Below are 19,442 nucleotides of genomic sequence, written 5' to 3' on the forward strand. Positions count from 1 at the left end.
TCAGGTCAAGTGGTCTTTATTGTCATTTAGTGTGTTTGTGGCCTTTTCACAGCACATTACAGCTCAAATTAACCAGAGGCTATTTGCTTCTCATTCAACCTGCACTCCCTATTGAATTCAACTAATATGTCCGTTTAATAATTTATTTATTTAACACTCAAGATATGGAAATGAATCAATCAAATTCACAGCTGGGTTTTTGTGTCAAACTTGCATACAAAGAATCACAATATTCAAAGAAAAAAAGAAATCTAACACTTGGGGAAATAATTCAAAAACACATAAAAGGACATGAGCACACGCAAACGGACTGATTGTCTCTTATTACTAAACATATTTCTTATAAATTAATAGTGCATCCAGGTTCATATCAGAGCTGCTTTCATTCTCTCACACACACACACACACACACACACACTCTCTCCACAACACACATGCTTTGATCAAAGGGGCCCTTCAGCGTGCCAACAAAATAAAAAAAAGACAAGAGAGAGGGGAGTCTTTAAGGAGCTTAGAGAAGAAAACCTGACCTACTCCTCAAACTCAACCCAAGTTAGACTCTTTTGATCCTTTTCTCTTTTTGGTCAGCACATTTGTTCCGTGTCCTTGATCAAAGATCGAGAGAATCAGTCAGTAGGCTATGTTCAATAAATTAACCCAACAAGTGAGACCTGCAGTCCTGGAGGTAGAAGTTGGGGGCCTTTATACTTGTCGCGCCCAACTTTAGGGTTGAATTCGCCTGTAAAGTCTGCTTTTTTTTGTAGAAATTGTCCCTTTTTTTCTCTCCTCTCACAACACTTGAAACTTCCACGCTGACTGGTCTTTGTAATCCAAACAGTCTGCGTTGAAATTGAGCTTCCACGATGATGTTTGGTCCTTATAGTCCAGGCAGTCCGCTGCTCCAGTGAAGCCCAGACCTGCCGCTCCGTACGCCGACGTGGAGAGCGAGGACGCCGGGCTCAGGTGGCTGGACACCCCGCTGCCGCCCATGGGGCTCATGGAGGAGCCCGCGGCGGAGAGCTGGTGGTGCATCGGCGAGAGGTAGGAGCCGCAGTCCATCCCAGTGAAGTAGGACGAGGAGCCCGTGTAGCCCTGGTTGTAGCCCGATGCCTGGGTGTAGGTCATGGGGTAGGAGCGCTGCATGCACGAGGAGGAGGAGGAGGAGGTGGTGGACAGAGGGTCCGAGAGAGGGGAGATGGAGGCCGGGCTCCAGATTGACACCGGCGCTGCGCTGCTGCTCACAGCCGGGAGAGGTGTGCTCGAGGGCGGCGTGAACTGGCCACTGGCTCCGCTTTCTGAGCTGACCTCTCGGACTGGAGAGCATTTCTTCTTCACCGGTTTGCTGACAACTTTGTTCTGAACTCCACTTTGAGTTTGCTGGGCCTGCTGCCGGTGTTTGGCTCGTCGGTTTTTAAACCAAACCTGCAAGGAAAAAGCGTTTGAATTAGGCTACTTCAATGTCAGTAGGGATAATATGGATGTGGGGATGTTGAATTGATTATTTCTTAAATTAAAGGGACTCCAAACCCCTGCAGTGTTAAGGTGAATGTTATGTGAGCAAGTCAATGCAATAATCTATAGGCTATATCTCAGAAATGTATTGGCTATATCATTTAGAGATTTTTAATAATATCAAATAGTCTATTTTTAGTCGTGTTTAATATTAATATAATGTTTTAAATAGAAAAGTGGGATACTTGAAAAGTGTTTTTTAAGTATCCCCAATGGCAATCAGTCACCGAGGGAACATCCCCTCAAGCATTTCTCTCACAATGAAGACGACACTTTACAGTTATTGGTCGTCCGTGAAAAGAAGACATTGTTGTTTTGATTTATTTTGTGACTGACCTGCACGCGGGACTCGGGCAGGTTGATCTTTAAGGCCACCTCCTCTCTCATGAAGATGTCAGGGTACCGGGTCTTTCCGAACAGGTTCTCCAGCACGTCGAGCTGAGCCCGCGTAAAGGTTGTCCTCTCTCTCCTCTGTTTGCGAGGGGTGCCTGAAAATAATTGAGTACAAATGGTCATTAAAACATTAAAACAACTAGCATTTTAATAAACGAACTTCTGAAACACATATCTGGATAAAAGTCGAATCTAGAATATAGCACCCTAGTTTTTATTTTCCGTGGCTAAATGAAAGGGTATATTTTTCATCTTCATCTACACAGACTGAAGTGTTTAAAATGAGAAATTTAAATTATGTATCGAGGCTTTGTTTATTATCGTATGTTGTATAAAAAAAAAAAAAAAAAAAAAAAAAAAGCTACTAATTCTGGATCATACTACGCACAAAATATCCGAACTTATCTGTATCGTTTTCCTTAAAAAATGGGTGTCCCCTATGGTTCATTACCTTGGTATCCCACAGAGGGATGCAGCAGGTCCACTCCTGAAGCAGATAAGCTCAGTCCGTTTACCGTGTACGGCGGCTGTTTCAGATAGGACATCATGTTGGCGTTCGGGCGAAGGGATACCACTTTGGGGAGAAAAATCGAAAAATGTGGCAAAAAGTATGTATTTAAATCCTCTCGCGTCTCTGTTTGGCTTTTTTCACGTCGTCCAGACGCACCTGCAGCAGGACATAAAACAGGATGCTTGTTTAGTTTCGTCTGTGTGAGCTGGTTTTACGCACGGCGGCGGGTTTGGAGAAGTGGGCGTCCTCGGAGTCGCGCGGCTCTTAAAGCTGAGTGGAGACCCCCAGCTGTCCCTGCTGGACTGAGGATGCTCTGTCTGGCTGACTGGCGTTTACGCCATCACCCCCCACCACCACACACACACACACACCAACCGATACTATAACCCCGCCCCCTACCACTAACACCCCCTCCCCAAGCACACTCCTCTCCTAGTAGCACCAAAACAAAACATTGTCGTTAAAATGCGCACACTCGTGGGCCCCTACCGGGCTCTCAATTAGCATATACCCACAGGTTAGGCGAAGCTAAATAGACAGCTGATTGGGGGGCCATTTGCAGAAACAAAGCCCACTGTTGACCGATAAGTAATGCTGATAACAAAAGAGTTAAGGGCGCAAACAAAGAGGCCAATACTGCAAACTGAGCGCGCATTCACATACAACTCAGCATCTTCATTTCTATAACTTCAGCCTATTGTTGGTTTCCTCTAAAACCCTTGTACATTCAAATGTAACGACATTAAAATACGAAGGACAACTTCAACAAATAATTCGAGACATGGAGGTGTGGGTTGGGTATATTTCTGACACTCCTCGGGGTGATTCCCCCCTCCTCCGCTAATGAATCGCTCCCGGTAATTAGATTTGGAAGGTGAGACTATCGAAAAGTGTTGATTAGAGGAAAACACTTCATCGTAATCTAAACAAACAAAGAGATGGACCACTACAGTTATCTACAATTATCTACATGCTGCTGGGGAAATACAGTTCGAGAAAAAACGCTTTCTTTTTACTCTCATAGTCTACTTTCAAAATTAGATTTAAATAAGGGAAAGCTCAAATGTATGGGAACGAGATCTGTTAACGACATTAGTGTTTAGTTAGACAAAGCTTAACAAAAAAAAAAAAAGACAATCACAAAACAAGAAAAAATGCCTTAATATTATTAACAAGGTAGACACAAAAAGTCTGTTTTTATATCCTTATCATATAAATATATAAAGTTGAACATTCATGAATAATTCGTCACACAATAATATTCTTGGAATATCATGAACCATGTTTTTTCTTTGGATAAGACATTTTTATTTGGAACATCTGAAATAATTTGTCTATTAGAATTGCAACCAAAATACATGTAAATATTGTCAAATATGCTATTAAATTAATTGTACACGTTTTTCTCTAAAGAACACGCACAGTGTCTGGACTAGAAACCAATAAAAGAGAAAATACTGGATTCAAGCAATAAAATAATCCAGCGTTTATTAGGCCATATTATAACCTATTTCCTTTTTAAAAAATAATAGCTAATTACTATGTATACCATATGCTGCTGTCTGAGGCCTCTCGTAACGTTTCCAGTGACACCTACCTGTAGCATAAAGTTCCCAGGACCCCGGGGTGCTCCCCTCTTTCTGGTTCTTATACAGCCAATAACGGCCACTCCACGATACTCAATCTGTCACTTTTTTTTTCCACCCCGAGCTACCGGTCGCTCCACATCCGTTCAATACTAATAAAAAACCTCCCATGCAGCCATTAATTATGATCGGCTACATGAGATTTTTTTTTTCTTTCTGTAAGAAATTAACGAGATAATCCGGACGGCACGCGCTGGCCTGATTACAGGACGCCAGCCACGACTCCGCATTCAGGCCTCCGCAATTTTCTGCGTCACGAAAATAAAACAAAGCCTGGCATTGTATTTATCAAACCAGCTGACTGCCAGACACCCCCCACCCCCCGAACCCCCCCAAAACACAGACCAACCAAACCTGACACTCACTTTCCCAAACTGACATATTTATCAACTAACTAAACTATTATTATTACACATTGTTAAAAAGTTTAAGTATTAAGTCCGTTGATCTCCTGTGTGTTATTATTGTATCTTTAATTCTAAGCCATATATATATATTGATATTGATATTGATATTGATATTGATATAATGAATTGTAGGCTAAACAATAAATATGAAACTATATTTTAAAAACAAAAAAACAAGAATAAAATCTCTTTAAAAAAATAAAATGCCTCACTCGTATTTACAGTGAACAAAGGGGAACCTTTATTGCAAATTAAATAGAAGCTGTGATCCACGATTTAAAAAAAAAAATCATTTACAACCAATTACATGTTGTCTTTGTGTATTTCCCCTCCATTCTCTTCATGCTTGAATACAAACGGAGTGTGTAGTCAAACAGCAGCAGTTGCAGAGTATTATCTGAAGTTGTGGGCTGCTATTAATCGCTTGAATGCCTCTTCGCTGCAGATGACAGAGGCGCGAGGCAGAAAAGTTTCCGCCTCCCCAATTACCTCCCTGCAGGCTCAACGTGAACCTGACTGCTTCCAAAATACCACACTGTGTAATATTCCTCTCAGTAACTTTGATAACATCTGTCTGCTTAAGGAGAAAAACAATTAGGCTACTTACCTCGTTTTTTTTCGACGCTTGTAATTTAATAAAAGTGTCTTTCTCTCTTAAATGCAGATTTATGTTTTTCTGTGGCTGTGGTTAGTTTCCTCCCGTTAAGTTCGTTGGATGCGGATAATACAGAGAGATGCTCAGTATTTATGGAGAGAGAGAGAGAGAGAGAGAGAGAGAGGGGGAGAGAGTGAGAGAGGAATTTTTGCAGCCAATGGAAATGAGAGAAAAAAACTATGATGTGCAGAGGTGTGAGGGGATGCATCAGCTGGAGAAAAGTGGAATTGTGGAGGCAACATCAACCCAGAAGCCCCCCTGAATCCCCAATAGCTCTAAACCATGTCTTAACAATGACATTGTTATATAAAAATAACCAAAAATATTTACCTCATGATCAACATTAATTTGTAGCTACAGTACATTTACATTTTCCGGTTTAAAGATAGTTACAGGTCTAGTGCATTGATCCAAAGCAGCCAATCAGAGCCAAGCACCTGGGCTGGCTAAATGATGATCAGATCATTTTGATAAATAACACTGCAGTCCTAGCACTTATTATAAGAACTGTAGCTCCCATCAGATTAAAAATATAAAAGCTGAGCAAGCAAAACTGAAGCATTTTTTTTGTAGCGAGAAGTGGGAAAAAAAAAAAAACTTCTTTGGGATTTGTCACGGTTTGATTCTGTGTAACCCTGTAAAGGAGATTTAAGGAGAGGGGGAGATGGTTGCCCAGGAAGCTACACCCCCACAACACTTTCTCAGATCTCCTTTTTTTAAGAAAACCACAACAAAGTAACGTTTTCTGGGTTAAACTACTTGAACAAAAATCTTTGGGTTGGATAATCAATAAAGCCATTTCTTGTGCTTATAGCCTCCTCTCTTTGTACAGGATTGAAAAGCTAAATATCCAAATCCAGTATTTAATGCAATGTTGTAAACATAGCTTCACTCCATTTTGACCAACCTGCCCTCAGCAGTCCAGACTGGAGGCTGTTGTTGATGCTCCCAAACAAGCAGCAGGTTAGCAAGTGATGAACAGACTGCTACAAAAAAACCTGCTGGAGAGAATCCTTGATAAATGTTTAAAATGTAGTTCAATGACAAAGTCAGTGGTGCCAACAGGAAACCAAACATTTGGTGGGGGGGGATGTAATTATTATGGCTTCATGTTGGTCATTATTGGCCGAGTTGTTCTGTTTAAGTGTATTTTCCCTCAGAGATTCTCTAAAACAAACAGCCTAACTGATCTGGTCCCTTGTTGTTCTTGGCTCCCGCAGAGCTCTTTCATCTCCAGCTCTGATTCATAATTCATCAGAAAATATCTGACAGCCCGGGGGAGCGTTTGAGCTAAACGGGCTGCTGGTTGTAAAAAGGTGAAGTCTCTTGTTAATGTCTGTGGCAATCTGCCCTCCTCCTGTCTGCGGGCAGATTGAAGGAGTCACGCTTTTCTCCTGCTGCTGCAGGGAGACGAATTGAAGGCTAAGAATCGTGGGACTGAGATATAACACTCTGTCACTGTGTGTGTGATAGTACAGGCTGGCAGGAGGAAGAGTGATTTGCGTCCTCCTCCTCCTGCAGCCCTTTGTTAGCCTAATGTACAACTGGTTAGTATGAATGTAGACGAGACATTATTGCTAAAAAGAGCACTTGGTGACTAACATGGTTTTATTAATTAGATCAGCTGTTATTAAAAAAATCACATTTGTTTTCCTTGTTTTATGTTGAATCTCTTTCTGTATGTAGTGTAAATCACAAGTTTTAACAATAAGACATAATGTTGACTCTTTGGACAACAATATGATAAATGCTGATATCACAGAGACAGCTGTAATAATACCTTTCTTCTTGATTCAATTCATAAACCTTGATAAAATATGTCAATAATCAAAAATCAGGAACATTTACTACATGAAAACAACTCAAATATGATTTGAGGCTTTTTCAATTACCTTAGACATATTTAATAAAAAAAGGCTGCAATGGCTGCCTGCGAGTCGCTCAGATTACACGTGGCGATGATTTTGAGTCGTTGAGCATTACAATAAACAGCAGTCCTTTTATCATTACACTCTTTGTACATGAGTGATGTGAAGCCAATCAGATTACGCTTCTTGTATGAGTACACACTGTCTTTCTATCCATCCATAATATTTTATCCTCAATTTTTTTTATAATTTCAATTCAGATTTCCAACTCAAGGTCAAATCAATGTCTTGGCCCACTCAGCCCCATCTGTTACACACACACACACACACACACACACACACACACACACACACACACACACACACACACAGGGCACAGGGCACAGGGCACAGGACTCGTTTGGAGATTGGAAATGCTTGATTTTTGCCATCTGCACACTCACGTTGATAGATTTATTGATAGGTTTGTTGTTTGTGCAACAAACTGAAGGGAGCGTCCATGGATGTTGAACTACAGTATCATCAGAAGAGTCTGCATGAGTTTTAGACAGCAGGTGTTTTTCTGAGGAAATCAACACAGATTAGGCTATTTCTTTTCTAAGAGTTACATGTATTTTTAGGCACCTTAAGTCACTATGGCAGTTCAGTTTATCCAAATATTATCCAAATATTATCCAAATATCAGTGTGCCAGATAAAAAGAGTAGGAGCTGTCATTTTCGTGGATTTAGCTAAAGTGTGTAAAAAAACAACAACAGTATTTTGATGAAGCACTGAACATCTACAGACCTTGTTCTCCAGAATTAGGATTTATTTAATTTGGCAAATTTGACATTTTTCTGAATTTTATGTTTTTTTTAATGAAGCTTGAATACAAAAAAACCTTCTCCAATAATCCTGAATCATATTGCAATCAGAATTTCCATGAACATAATCCCACAATTACTTTTTTCCCATATCAAGTACCTGATACCCCTCACAACATGTCTGTGAAAATTAGGTATTATATTGGCTTTATGATGTCAGGAGTAGTGGGAGGGCTCTATGGCTGTATAAGGGACTCCTTTAAATCACAGTATTTTGCCTGTAAGGTGGTTTTCAAATGGTCAGCGTCAGTGAGTGTGTCTGATGCACCTTGCATTGAGTGGTCTTGTCAATTTTATTTTAGCAAGCAAAACCAACTGCAATCTAACTTGCCTCTGCTTTGCGTTGGCGCCTCGCTCACCCTGTCATGGTTCCATTCAAATATAACGACCTGCTCACTCTACATATTCCTTTGTGTGTGATTTTATTGCTGGAAAAGCTGCAACTGTAACTACACTGCCTGCAGATTTTTAAGTGGCCATCGACACACTTTCAGGTTGTTTAGTTTTCTTCTGACAAACTGTCAAAGTTTGGTCGAGTTCAGGTAACAAAGCATGTTTGGGTAAAATCAATGTTTGTGGCTGTGGAAAAAGGTCTGTTCCAAAATGATACCTCTGTGTTTTATTTTAGTTTCACAGATTACACAGCAGACTCATCTGTGAAGACAAACAACTTCACTGTGGCAGTCATAAAAATTGCCTTGGCATGCGTTGCTTCATCCTGCAAAGCCAACCTGAGGAAACACAACATTTGAAAGGAGTCCAAGACAAGTTGGAGAACTACAGTTGCTGGTGTAAGCTAAATTATATACTTGCTCCCTTCTAGTATGTTTTTCTCGCAGTTACTATCAAATAATAAAATTCACAGCTTTTATGTGATGTCACAGTTTATGGGACGTCACAAAGGCCGCTGTTCACTTCTGAGAAGTTATTGGTCTCAGTTGACGCCTACGTGATTTTTTTAACAGTTTTTATTTTAACATTTTTCAGATGAAAGAGAGTTGTTGCTGAATGTGACGCACTAACCGGTGAGGAGACGAGCCCGGTTGTTCTTCTACAGAATGTAATCTGAGAAAGAGAACCCAGAGAGGAGGAGATTGAGGATTAATGCTGTTAGATGATCTACTGTCCCTGTGAAGGTACAAAAGAATAGACTTCTATAAAATATTGTGTTAATCTTATCCAAAATAGTCCTAACTACCGCAGAACACTGAGTGACAGTGAGAGCTGACAGGGCCATCAAACGGTTTGTACTTTTGTAGACTTTTCTCCTACAGTGGTTGAAGGAGAGGGATTCTCCTTTAAATGCAGGGGTCGCAACTGGCCAAAACTCACAGTTTATCTTAATATCGCTGTTTTACTTCGGTTGTCAGGTGATGGAAAATGAAGAAGCCTCTGCTGCAGTTCTACAGTGTTTTCAATGGCAGCTGCTGCTTATCTTAGCTCTTGTTGTACTCCAGCCCCCCCCCCCCCCCCCCCCAGGCAACAAAATTCTCTTTGAGCAAGCTAGGTCCCTCGTGAAACTAAGTTATTCTTGATACCAAACTGTATATTGACCCCCAGTTTCTGTCTCTCTATCATCTTAATGTCTTTCTGTAAGGTTCAGATAAAGAGAGTTGTTGGAGTCATCCATCCCAGCACAGTCAAGCTGACAGTGGACAAACATAGAAACTTGTGCGTTACAGTCAAAGCTGAACTGGATGCAAAACTTTTCCTCGGATAAACTAAATTCAGTCTCTCGAGTAACTCTATTGATTGATCTCATCCAACTGGGTTATTACATTTTCCAAAAGTAAACCCTTTTGTGACCTCAACCCTGACATCTGGTCAGCTGAGAGACTCTTTGCTAATACAACAACTTAGTGGAGATTTTTTCCTGGATAGCTGAGGGTGATTTTTCATATTACACCTGCAGAAAAGTTTCCTTTAAATCCCCTTTGCCCCCTCCACAGCCAGCCTCCATCAAAACAAATTCATGCCCTTCATTGAGATACCTCCACCACTTGTGCTTTGCCCAGGGGAGGGCTGAATGTCTTGTCCCTGCTGGTACCTCGTTAACCTCCCGCGGCCTGCGGCTAGTGTTAGCCAAACTGTGAAGCCTCTTACCTGGGTATTGGTCAGCAGGGACTGGCCCCAGGGAGCCCTGGACCCCCCATCAGGCAAGGGGAGGGAGGCAGGCGGGACAGAGGAGGGCCAAACAAAAACACAACCTGGCATCCCCACGGCAAACAGCCCACCTACTGACAGCAGGCATCTGGGGCACAACACACAGTAACTCTATTCACATTCTGATGAGGGCAAATACTAAGCAGCAGTAGCACACACACACACACACACACACACACACACACACACACACAAACACACTGGTGCAGGAGGCAGGGCTAAAATACAATAAAATATCATATTGTAAACTTATTGAACCTGCAGCATTCATTAAAAACAGTCTGCATTTGGGTTCTTGCTTCTTTTTTACTTTTGATTAGAGAATACAACCCAAAATTTTGTAGCGGTTTCAAGGTCTATCGAAATGCTTTGAATGCTCTCTTTATCTGTTCTTTCAAGGAAATATAGTTCATGTGGAGAAAAAAAGCTCGGAAATTGCAACATAGAAAGACTGACAGAAAGAGATTTAGGGAGAGAGTGACAGAGAGGAGAAAAAAAGGGAGGGAGGAGTGTAAAGTTAATCCAGTCTGAATCGACGGGCCTGGCTGCAGGAGTGACACTGAAAACAGTTTTTCTTTTCTTTTCTCTGCAAATTTGCTTTCCCCTCTTCTCCCTCTCTCTTTGCTTCCTCCCGTGCCTCTCGCTATTTTTCTGCCTTCTTATCCTTTTTAATTAGAGGGGCTATTCTGCTGCACAGAGGACCCTAATCCCCAACTGACCAACAATGCAAAAAGCCAGCCTTTGAACAGCCGACCTGCCCTCCTCCTGCTACACCCCCACCACCACCACCACCACACCATCACCAATCACTGCTCAGCCCAAAAACTCCACTGCTCCCATCGTTGGGAAAAGTGGCCTCTCTGCCTTCTCCATCTTTTCCTACATCTCAGACAAAGAACTGCAAAGAGAAAACGTCTGAAAGAGCATTTCAATATCCGCCAAGCTTCTCAAAAAGCTTTAGTTCGGTACTTGGGACAAGGCCGAGGTCAAATGGCAGGTGACTGTGAAAGGAGAAAAGTTACTGAAATAACCTGCTAACATCTGACTTGTATGAAAAAGAGCTAAAGATTACCAAGGAGGCTTTATAAAAGAAGAAGGAGAGAGGAGAGGCTGCACCTGCTAAGACTCAGAGAAGTAAAATCAGTGAAGCTTCCAAAAGCATCTCAAAACTGTATTTTAAAAGGAATTTGTCCGTAAAATATCGCTTGCTTCTTTTATATGATGTGTTTTTCTTCCCATGATACACTTACAATTTGTTTTTGACAATGCCAAAGAAATTATGTTTGCTGTTTGCTTGATTAGTTTGAATAGATTTCAAATAGTAAAAAGAAGTTAAAGGAGAAGCCGACAGATACTTAGTTATTGCACTTGTGCTTTCAAGTATCTGGAATTAATGAGTTATTTTTTACTTAACTTTAACTATCTTTCTGTTTAACAGTTAAACACATAAAATAAATAACAATATTAATAATAATGACGTTTATTTAAAGCACTTGTCAAAACCAACGTTACAGAGTGCTTAACAGAACATCAAAATCCCAACAGGAAAATAACCAACAATAAAATCCCAATGAAACCATTAAAATAAAAATAACAATGAAGCAATAAATCAAGAAGACATGGGGAATAGAAGAGAAATGATGACTGATGAAATTAGAGAGTAAAAATAAATAAAACAAGTCAAACATCATGGATAAAACAAGAATTAATAGAAGGCCTTTTGACAAAATTAGTCTTCAAAAGTGAATTAAATGAAAACACGGATGTCGATAGTCTGACATCTTCAGGCAGGTCGTTCAGGAAACACTCGTTCTCCTTTGGTTTTTAAGTTTGAACAGTGAGGAGGATCCTGCCTGAGGATCTCTGACTGCACACTGGCTGGTAAGGAGACACTGTTTTTATAATCAGGGGAGTTAGCTTTAACTTAACTGATGAGAGCAAAGTTAATGTTTTTTTACTTTAAGATTATTGTTTTAGTATAAAATGATTTAAGTTAAATGATCTACACAGTAACAGCTATTAGAAATGTCCTTCATTGGGCTACTTTTACTCTAGTACATTTCATAGCGAGAAGTTAAAGTACATCTCCTGTAAAAGTATTTCTACTTGAGAAAAAGGTGTGTTTGATTTTGTCACATCTAAAAGTCGATATAATCACAAACATTCTCACCTAAAGATTTCTTTTATAAAGATTGTGAATTGTCTTTAGTGATGAAAGGTAAGAAGTTATCCAGTTCTCCCTTGAAACTGAGCTGAAGAAAAGAAAGTGATGAACTCTTTGAAATAATTCTACAGAAAAGAAGTTGAGTGCTGTTATATGGAGCAGAAGCTGAAGCAAATTCCCCTGCTGGGCCTCATTTCCATATGTATGTGCATCTCAAGATGGAGTCTATTAGGACTAACCCTTGTTGTCTTGTAAGATGATTATGTGTGGCCATTATTAGTAAATTATCTACAGATTGAGTTAATGAGACAGGGTCAAGGAGGAGATGATTATTAGGGTTCGGGTAAAAAACTGATTAAAGATTAAAGAAACAACCAAATATGTGCACCAACATGTGTTGACCACACATTTGATCACAAATGATTTCTTTATCAACTCAGATACGACAGTTAGCAGTCCAGATATTTAAACTATGGGGACGGCAAAATAATTACTCCTATAATGAAGTCAATGATAATTATAGCAATCCTCCAAAACGAGCAGCTGAACTAATTTTCCTGTAATTTTCTTCAAGGTCATTTTCCATCAACAATTAACCAACATAGCAGTCTGACAAATTGCCACCAGCCCACAATGACAATGCTCACACTTTCAATTCTGCTGCGCATTTGAATGACAGAAAAATGAATTTACACTGCAGTTTCTCATTTTTACACCCGGCGTGCTGGCGCCGCACTCCCTTGTACAGACGGGGGAAAAGTACACAGGCCAGCCAAACCTTCTGCCTGGCTAATCACAGGCCCAATATTTCCATAGCAGGCAATTAGCATCTTGCTTTTATGTGGGAAATGGCTGAGGCGAGAGGAGCAGAGCGAGTCGGGGAAAGAGGCACAGTAAAAAACGAAGAGAGAATAAAAGAGCAATTAAGATGTTGGGTGAGCGGAGGACAGAGACAGGCAGTCTGCTGCCGTGTGATTTGAGGCTTGTGGGCCCAGTAATTAGCCCTTCATTGTGAGATAATGGACTTGGCCGGTCTTCCTGGTTCCCTGAGCTGCCCAGCCCGACTCGACCCACGAAAGGCCAAAGGGCACAATGTGCAGTTTGGCTCCTATATGATTGTGTGTATATGAGTGTGTGGAAAACCTATTTCAAGACTTACATCATCTTTTATTAAAGTCTATGAAATAAATGCAAAGTAAAAAGCACAATCTCTATAAATCTGCAAATGTTTTGAGATATTTAAGTCAACATTCCCTGGCCTATCACTCCTTTCTCCCACCGTCTTTAGAGGAGCAGTAATCTGTGAACCCTGAATCATAAGCTTTGGGTAAATCTATGTAATACGGGTAATTCGATGAAGCAGTATTTTCCTGGTGAGAGGCAAAATCCTGTTGACTATTCAGGGATTGAATCATCCAACAGTAATGCCATTAAACCAGTGCCACGGATTCCTCGCAAAATGCTGTTTAATTGCCAGTAACCGGCCATTGTTTGGTGACGAGTAAATACTAGCCGAAGGTGGGGGGATGGCGAGCGTGGAAGCGTGTGAAAAAGATGGCCCCTTCGGCTTCAGCCAATCGCCAATTGAGAGACGGATTTACTCGGGCTGGATGAAGCCCGCGCTGCAAAGTGGCAGAGGCACTGGCTTAACTAAAGTCTTCAGGAGTATAAATGCGAAGTTACTCTCTCCTTTTAATGCAGGATTTGCTCAACAATGCGATTTAGGGGGGTGTCTATTCAAGACAGACATTTTTTTTTTTCAGTGGCAAGGTTTTTAAGGATCAAGCCTTGTTGCTCACGTTTATTAGCGCGGGACTCCGCAGCTCAGGGATTGTTGGTCGTTGTAATCGTGGAGCAGTTTATCCATGTTTGTGTTTGGCTTTACGTTCATGCACCCTGACACTAAGTCCCATTCTTTCCACCTGTGTTTGAAAATCTATAAGAACAATACCTTCCTACACCCAGAGGTTTATCCTAAGCCATACCTGCGTCAGCTTGCTCACAATAAAACCTGATATTAACTGTCCAAATCAACATGAACTGATCTAAAGCTACTTGAGGAGTGTTTTAGACTTTTACTAGTTAATCCAATTCTCAGCACACTGGGATTTTTTCAAGAGAATTTGAACATTTTAGGTGCATTGTAGTGCCTCCATGCAGCCCCCGGCTCTCAGGCCCGTCCTGGAGGACGCAGATTGGAAGTGAGAGGTGTGGCGGCCCTGGATAGCCTCCATTGTGAGCCGGTGCCTGGGAGACGAGCAGCGCTGCCAGAACAGACACTGATTGGGTTTGACACTGCGTCCAGGAGGCGAGAAGAAGCTTTTCTTTTGCTCTTTTTTTTTTCTTTTCTATAAGTAAAAGAGAGGCTTTTTTTTGTATGAAAGGCCCCTCCTCTGCTCTCCACTCTCCTCTAACTCCCCCTGGTTCTGTTGTGCTCCTCAACCTCCTCCTCAGTTCTCTCTTCTCTTTACGTTTCCATATTGACTCCCTCTTTTTCCCTCAGATTAAAGCCATTGGACTTCTGTTTCCTTTGTCTTTCTCTTTTATCGTCCCTCTCATTTGGATGTTGACCAGTAAATTTGATCCTCAGCATCACAACTTCAAAAAACAGCTTTTGTCCTTTATCCAATAAGAAAATAGCTGTTACAGTAAAACATTGAGGGCAAACAAATCGGTCTCTTTATAATCCTGCCACATACTGAGCCCACTAGTGTTAGCTATGTTGGACACTTTGCCACATAGAGATCATTAATCACCATGCCTCGGGCTATGATCACGCCCTTCTCAACACTGGGATTTTACACAGGATTTATCTTTCAATTATCTAAAACTGTGGAACCTAATTCACACAGTGGCCAAGTGTCCACTTTGTGTATCATAAAACATTTTGTTTTAAGAAATATTTTGACGGCCTCACAGGTAATGTTTAATTTGTTTTGTATAGGCCATATACTCAGAACACAGGGTAACTGTTGCCCTGGCTCTGTCTGATGAGTAGCCTACCAAAGTCTGACTTAAGCTTACTAATAATAGGAACAGTTCTTTATTAAGGGAACTTTCTGATCAATTATTTCTTATCAACTTTCTTAACAAAAGATGTTACCAAATCAATTAAACTAAAGACAGCAGCAGGTTAGGTCATGTAAGCATAAACAATAGCTTCCTTCTTTACTCGCTATTTGTTTCATGCTAAAAATATATATATATAATAATAAATGTTTTGGTTCCCTTCAGAAAGACAGCAGTCTGCCAGTTTAACACTGGATAGAGAAGGCAACTCTCAGTCTCAGTCTGATGTTCAAAAAGTCCAGAAAACAAATTAACAGTTCAATATTTTGTGACATTTCCTTAAAGAGAGTCAAAGAAATTAGTTGACAGGCTTCATATTAATGAAGCTACAATTAGCAGCAGGTGAGGTTTAGTGTAAAGAATTGCAACACAACACCTAGCTTGTTTGAGTTTTGCAGAAAATAAGTCTAGAAAGATTATTCTGTGGAAGTGTGAAATACCACAGTTAACTTAAGACACAGTTAACTTTAGAGACACTGGAATGAAATCTTGTCTTCTTTCAGCTTGCAGCAGGTTAGGTAAGCAAAACCATTGATATTGAGAGCTGCACTTAGCTCGGTTATATGAAGTTAACAAAGCTAGCATGACTCTTATCCATTAAAAAGAATAGTTTAACATGTCTGGAACCTTCTCAAAAGGAGTTACAGTATATGAGATGAACATTAGCTAACGTGTGAAGCTATGACAGCTAGCAGCTGGTTTGCTCATGAGAACTGTCTAGCTAATTTGTCTATTTTGTTTCTTCTTGTTTGAGAAATGTCAACGTTTTACCAATATGCTGTTGGCCTTCTAAAAATGTTTCCCTTCAGACAGATAGCAGCCAGTAAGCCATTAATGCTAGCCCTATTAAAGGAGCAAAATGCACTACAATTGCTGCAGTTCCTCAACATTTACTCTTTTGCCTGTATAGAGAAAACAGCAGGACAGCCCACATGGACGCCTCCAGGAGTACCTTTGTTTTGTGAGTTTATACCTGTCGATAACAACCCACTATACGTGATAGTTTGTGCATGATACAAATATGACAACATGTCCACAGATAGAACTTGCACAATACCACTTGTGTGATTGATTTAGTTATGCAAAAGAGGACTAAGTTCATAATAAAGACAATAGTTACAGCTTAAACGTTACTGTTGATGCATGTAGAAGCCAGGTTGGATTTCGACCTGGAGTACTGACGCTGCTCTGAGTTTCAAAGTCAGAAAGCCAACTTCAGGGGGGCGTTCCTGATCAGACAGGCAACTCAGAATTTCCGACTTCTGAGATCAAATGGAACGCACCATTAGTGACTAAGTCTATATACTAGCGATGCTAACTAGCAGCTAACTGTACCCATAGCTTGGTGTTTGATCTAGTTACATGAATGGTATTGATCTTCAGCTAACTCTTGGCAAGAAAATAAAGAATTAATAGGCCTTACAAACAGACTAAATAAAAGAAAGTGAGTCCAGTCTTAGGTTCAACCCAGAAGATTATAGGTAAGTGAGCTTAAATATTGCAATTTGACTCCTGTGCAGGACTGAAATAGGAGATAGAGGGAAGGTGGACTTTTATTGGTGCTGATTAATCTTCAGTGCCGATCACTAAAGGAGAGCACAGTCTTCTCAATCCGCTTAATAGAGGCACTAATGACGAGCTCCATTAGTTTAATATATGCTTTTATCGCTGTGCCCTTAGATGACTGTAGCGTTTCATTAGACATGTCTGCCTCATATCTCACTTTGCACCCTGAGGAAACTGTGAAGGGATTAATTTTATGATGGACCCCCTGCCTCCCTGCTGCCTCCCTCCTCCTTCTCCAGTTCACTCCTTCCCTCCTTCGCTCCCTCCTCTCCTCAGCTCAGCTCCCAGCCTCAGCCAGGGGACCCAGGAGGAATAGTGTCTTTGTCGTCCTGCCGTTTTTTCGGAGTTGAGGAACAAGAGGAGTTTAATCCTCATTGTCCAGGAGACTGCAGAGGGTGGGGGTCCTCCGGCTGTAAAATGATCCAACTGGCCTTGGCTAATCCCCTCCTAACCCCCACTCCTGGGTCTGACCCCCCTCCCAGCCTTAATTCACACCCCTGCACTACCACAGAACAGAATCACAATATAGCAAAAGTATACATGCAAAAATAAAGACTTGGATTAGATATACAACTTAAAGACAACAAATCAGCTAAATGATGACAGAAATCATCAAATATTGAATGTGAAACTTTCTGAGACACATACAGAATTATAATGTCATTCATAGTTGTGCATTAAGTGGTTTAGAGGGATATGTTTAAGTGGGATTTAACTTAATCACCTATATGCCTAATCAACTCATCTTCCACTCTGGGGATACTCACCAGCAGTTAAAGGTGTCTAATCAGGTGAAAAAAAACCTGTCTGCACAAACTTTCTGACATTGTGGCGTGTGTGTTAGAGCGTGCACTTTGTGTCTGAATTATAAAGTTATTCTAAGTGTAAGGAAAAGAGCTCAAATTCTACTTTCAACCGACTGTGGTCACATTTATGAACATGTTGGTGACAGGGAATGATCACCAGACAGCTTCTTGTCATCTTTTGCACAAGTTTTGATGGGAGTATGCGTCTGTGTGTCTGTGCGTGTGTGTGTGAGTGTGTGTGTGTGAGTGGGTTGACAAAATAAAAAAGTAATACATTTCATTGTTCTTCTTATTAGCTGAAGGATTAGCTGACGATGAGGCAGGACATGTCTGGACATCTATTTGACGTTAAGTCTTTCTCTAACAAGACGGATGCTCCGCAGCCTGCGCAAATCTTCTTCTCCTACCTTGCAACACAGACCCCCTTCCCTCAACCCTCCCTCACCCTCTCCCGTTCTGTCTTTATTTCTTCTCTGTTCCTCTCTCCCCTCCTCTCTTTCTTTCTCGGCACTCCTCCCTGAGTGACAGCTCAATACCCGGCTCTCCCAGGCTTATCTAGCCTCAGCAGATGGTTGACTTGGATCACTGTTCATACACCACGATCTGGGCCGATGATAAAGACTGTAACAGAGGGAATACGTGCTATCTCTACCTCGCTCACTCTTTCTTCCACTTACTCCTTCTCCTCCTCTTGAGTCACACTTTTCCGTTTCCTCCCTCGCCATCAATATGTTTTTGACTTGTTTCTTCTATTCATTCGCTCTTACCTGTCTACTCGTCTCCTTGTCATGTCCTCCACCTTTCTCAGCCGCTCTCTTTGTCCCTCAACATGCCCTCCCTCCCTCCCTCCCTCCCTCCATCCATCCTCCCCTCGGTGTCTCCTCATCTCCCTCCATCTCCCTTGCATTGAATCTGGTGCTGCGCGATTGTCTCTGCCTCCCTGCTGGGCTGGCGCCTGTCTAAAGGGCCCCAGGACTCTCACACACTGAGGGTCTCCAGCCATGCCAGAGATGCCCTTTTTCTCTCCTCTCCTCCCCTCTCTCTTCTCTCCTCCCCTCTTATATCAGTTCATCTGCTCCCTCTTCATCTCTACAGAATGGAAGAAAAGGTCATATTCTGTCTCTTTTGGCTCTTCTGCTTCTTTGCGTTCAAAGTTCCACTTCTAAATCTGCATATTTGTCCTTAATCTATCACAAACCCTCTTTATAACCACGTAAATGCAGTTTTAAGTTGTAAATGCATGCAATAAGTACAATAAGTACCCAGGTGACCTTCAAAGTCCTGCAGACTGGGGCGTTCTGCAAAGCATAATGCTTTTCTCATTTATGTGATCACACCATTTAAACATTTGATGTACACTTCACAGGCCTTAAAGTGCCCATTTTATGTATACTTAACTTGGCTGGAGTGGTCATTTGATGTCTTATTCACATGTTTTTTAATTCTACAGACAACTGTCAAACAGAAAGGAGAGGGTATAGCTGCCATGCCGGGATAAAATAATGGACTGAGTGCTGGGAGCGATACGACGACACAGTACCTTGTATGGAAACAGACTGGCAGAAAGATCACTTGAAGGCACCATACATTAGATCAGCTGTGTGTGATGGGTGCCAGGGTAATATGAGAGGGAGACATGAAGACATGAAAGTGAGCTGAAGTCCTTCGACTTTAAGGTGTTCATTTAGGGAAAATGCAAAGATGAGATTTTTAAATGTTTTAAGTACAATGATCCCATTATGAATATAAAGAAAGCTTGCATCCCAAATCTGGTGGAAAACCTGTCTCCTACTTGAGACAATTTTCAGCCATCTTAA

At 41.2% G+C, this 19,442-nt stretch overlaps 1 protein-coding gene across 3 annotated transcripts; it reads right to left on the bottom strand.

Moving 5' to 3' along the window:
* On the bottom strand, positions 1-5,197 carry LOC109982938 (homeobox protein OTX2). 3 transcript variants are annotated; one of them, XM_020632419.2, is made up of 4 exons: positions 5,077-5,197; positions 2,357-2,572; positions 1,849-2,000; positions 1-1,422 (listed from the first exon to the last, which is right to left on the bottom strand). In XM_020632419.2, the coding sequence occupies exons 2-4, from the start codon at positions 2,451-2,453 to the stop codon at positions 790-792; spliced, it is 882 nt and encodes a 293-aa protein (XP_020488075.2). In that variant the 5' UTR covers positions 2,454-2,572; positions 5,077-5,197; the 3' UTR covers positions 1-789. The 3 variants fall into 3 exon arrangements, with proteins under 3 accessions (XP_020488075.2, XP_065820128.1, XP_065820127.1); XM_065964056.1 differs by lacking the exon at positions 5,077-5,197 and adding an exon at positions 4,014-4,300; XM_065964055.1 differs by lacking the exon at positions 5,077-5,197 and having other exon boundaries at positions 2,357-2,742.
* Positions 5,198-19,442: the final 14,245 nt, after the last annotated feature.

The sequence above is a fragment of the Labrus bergylta genome, chromosome 15 (assembly GCF_963930695.1).
Source record: "Labrus bergylta chromosome 15, fLabBer1.1, whole genome shotgun sequence".
In the NCBI taxonomy this organism is placed as follows: Eukaryota; Metazoa; Chordata; class Actinopteri; order Labriformes; family Labridae; genus Labrus; species Labrus bergylta.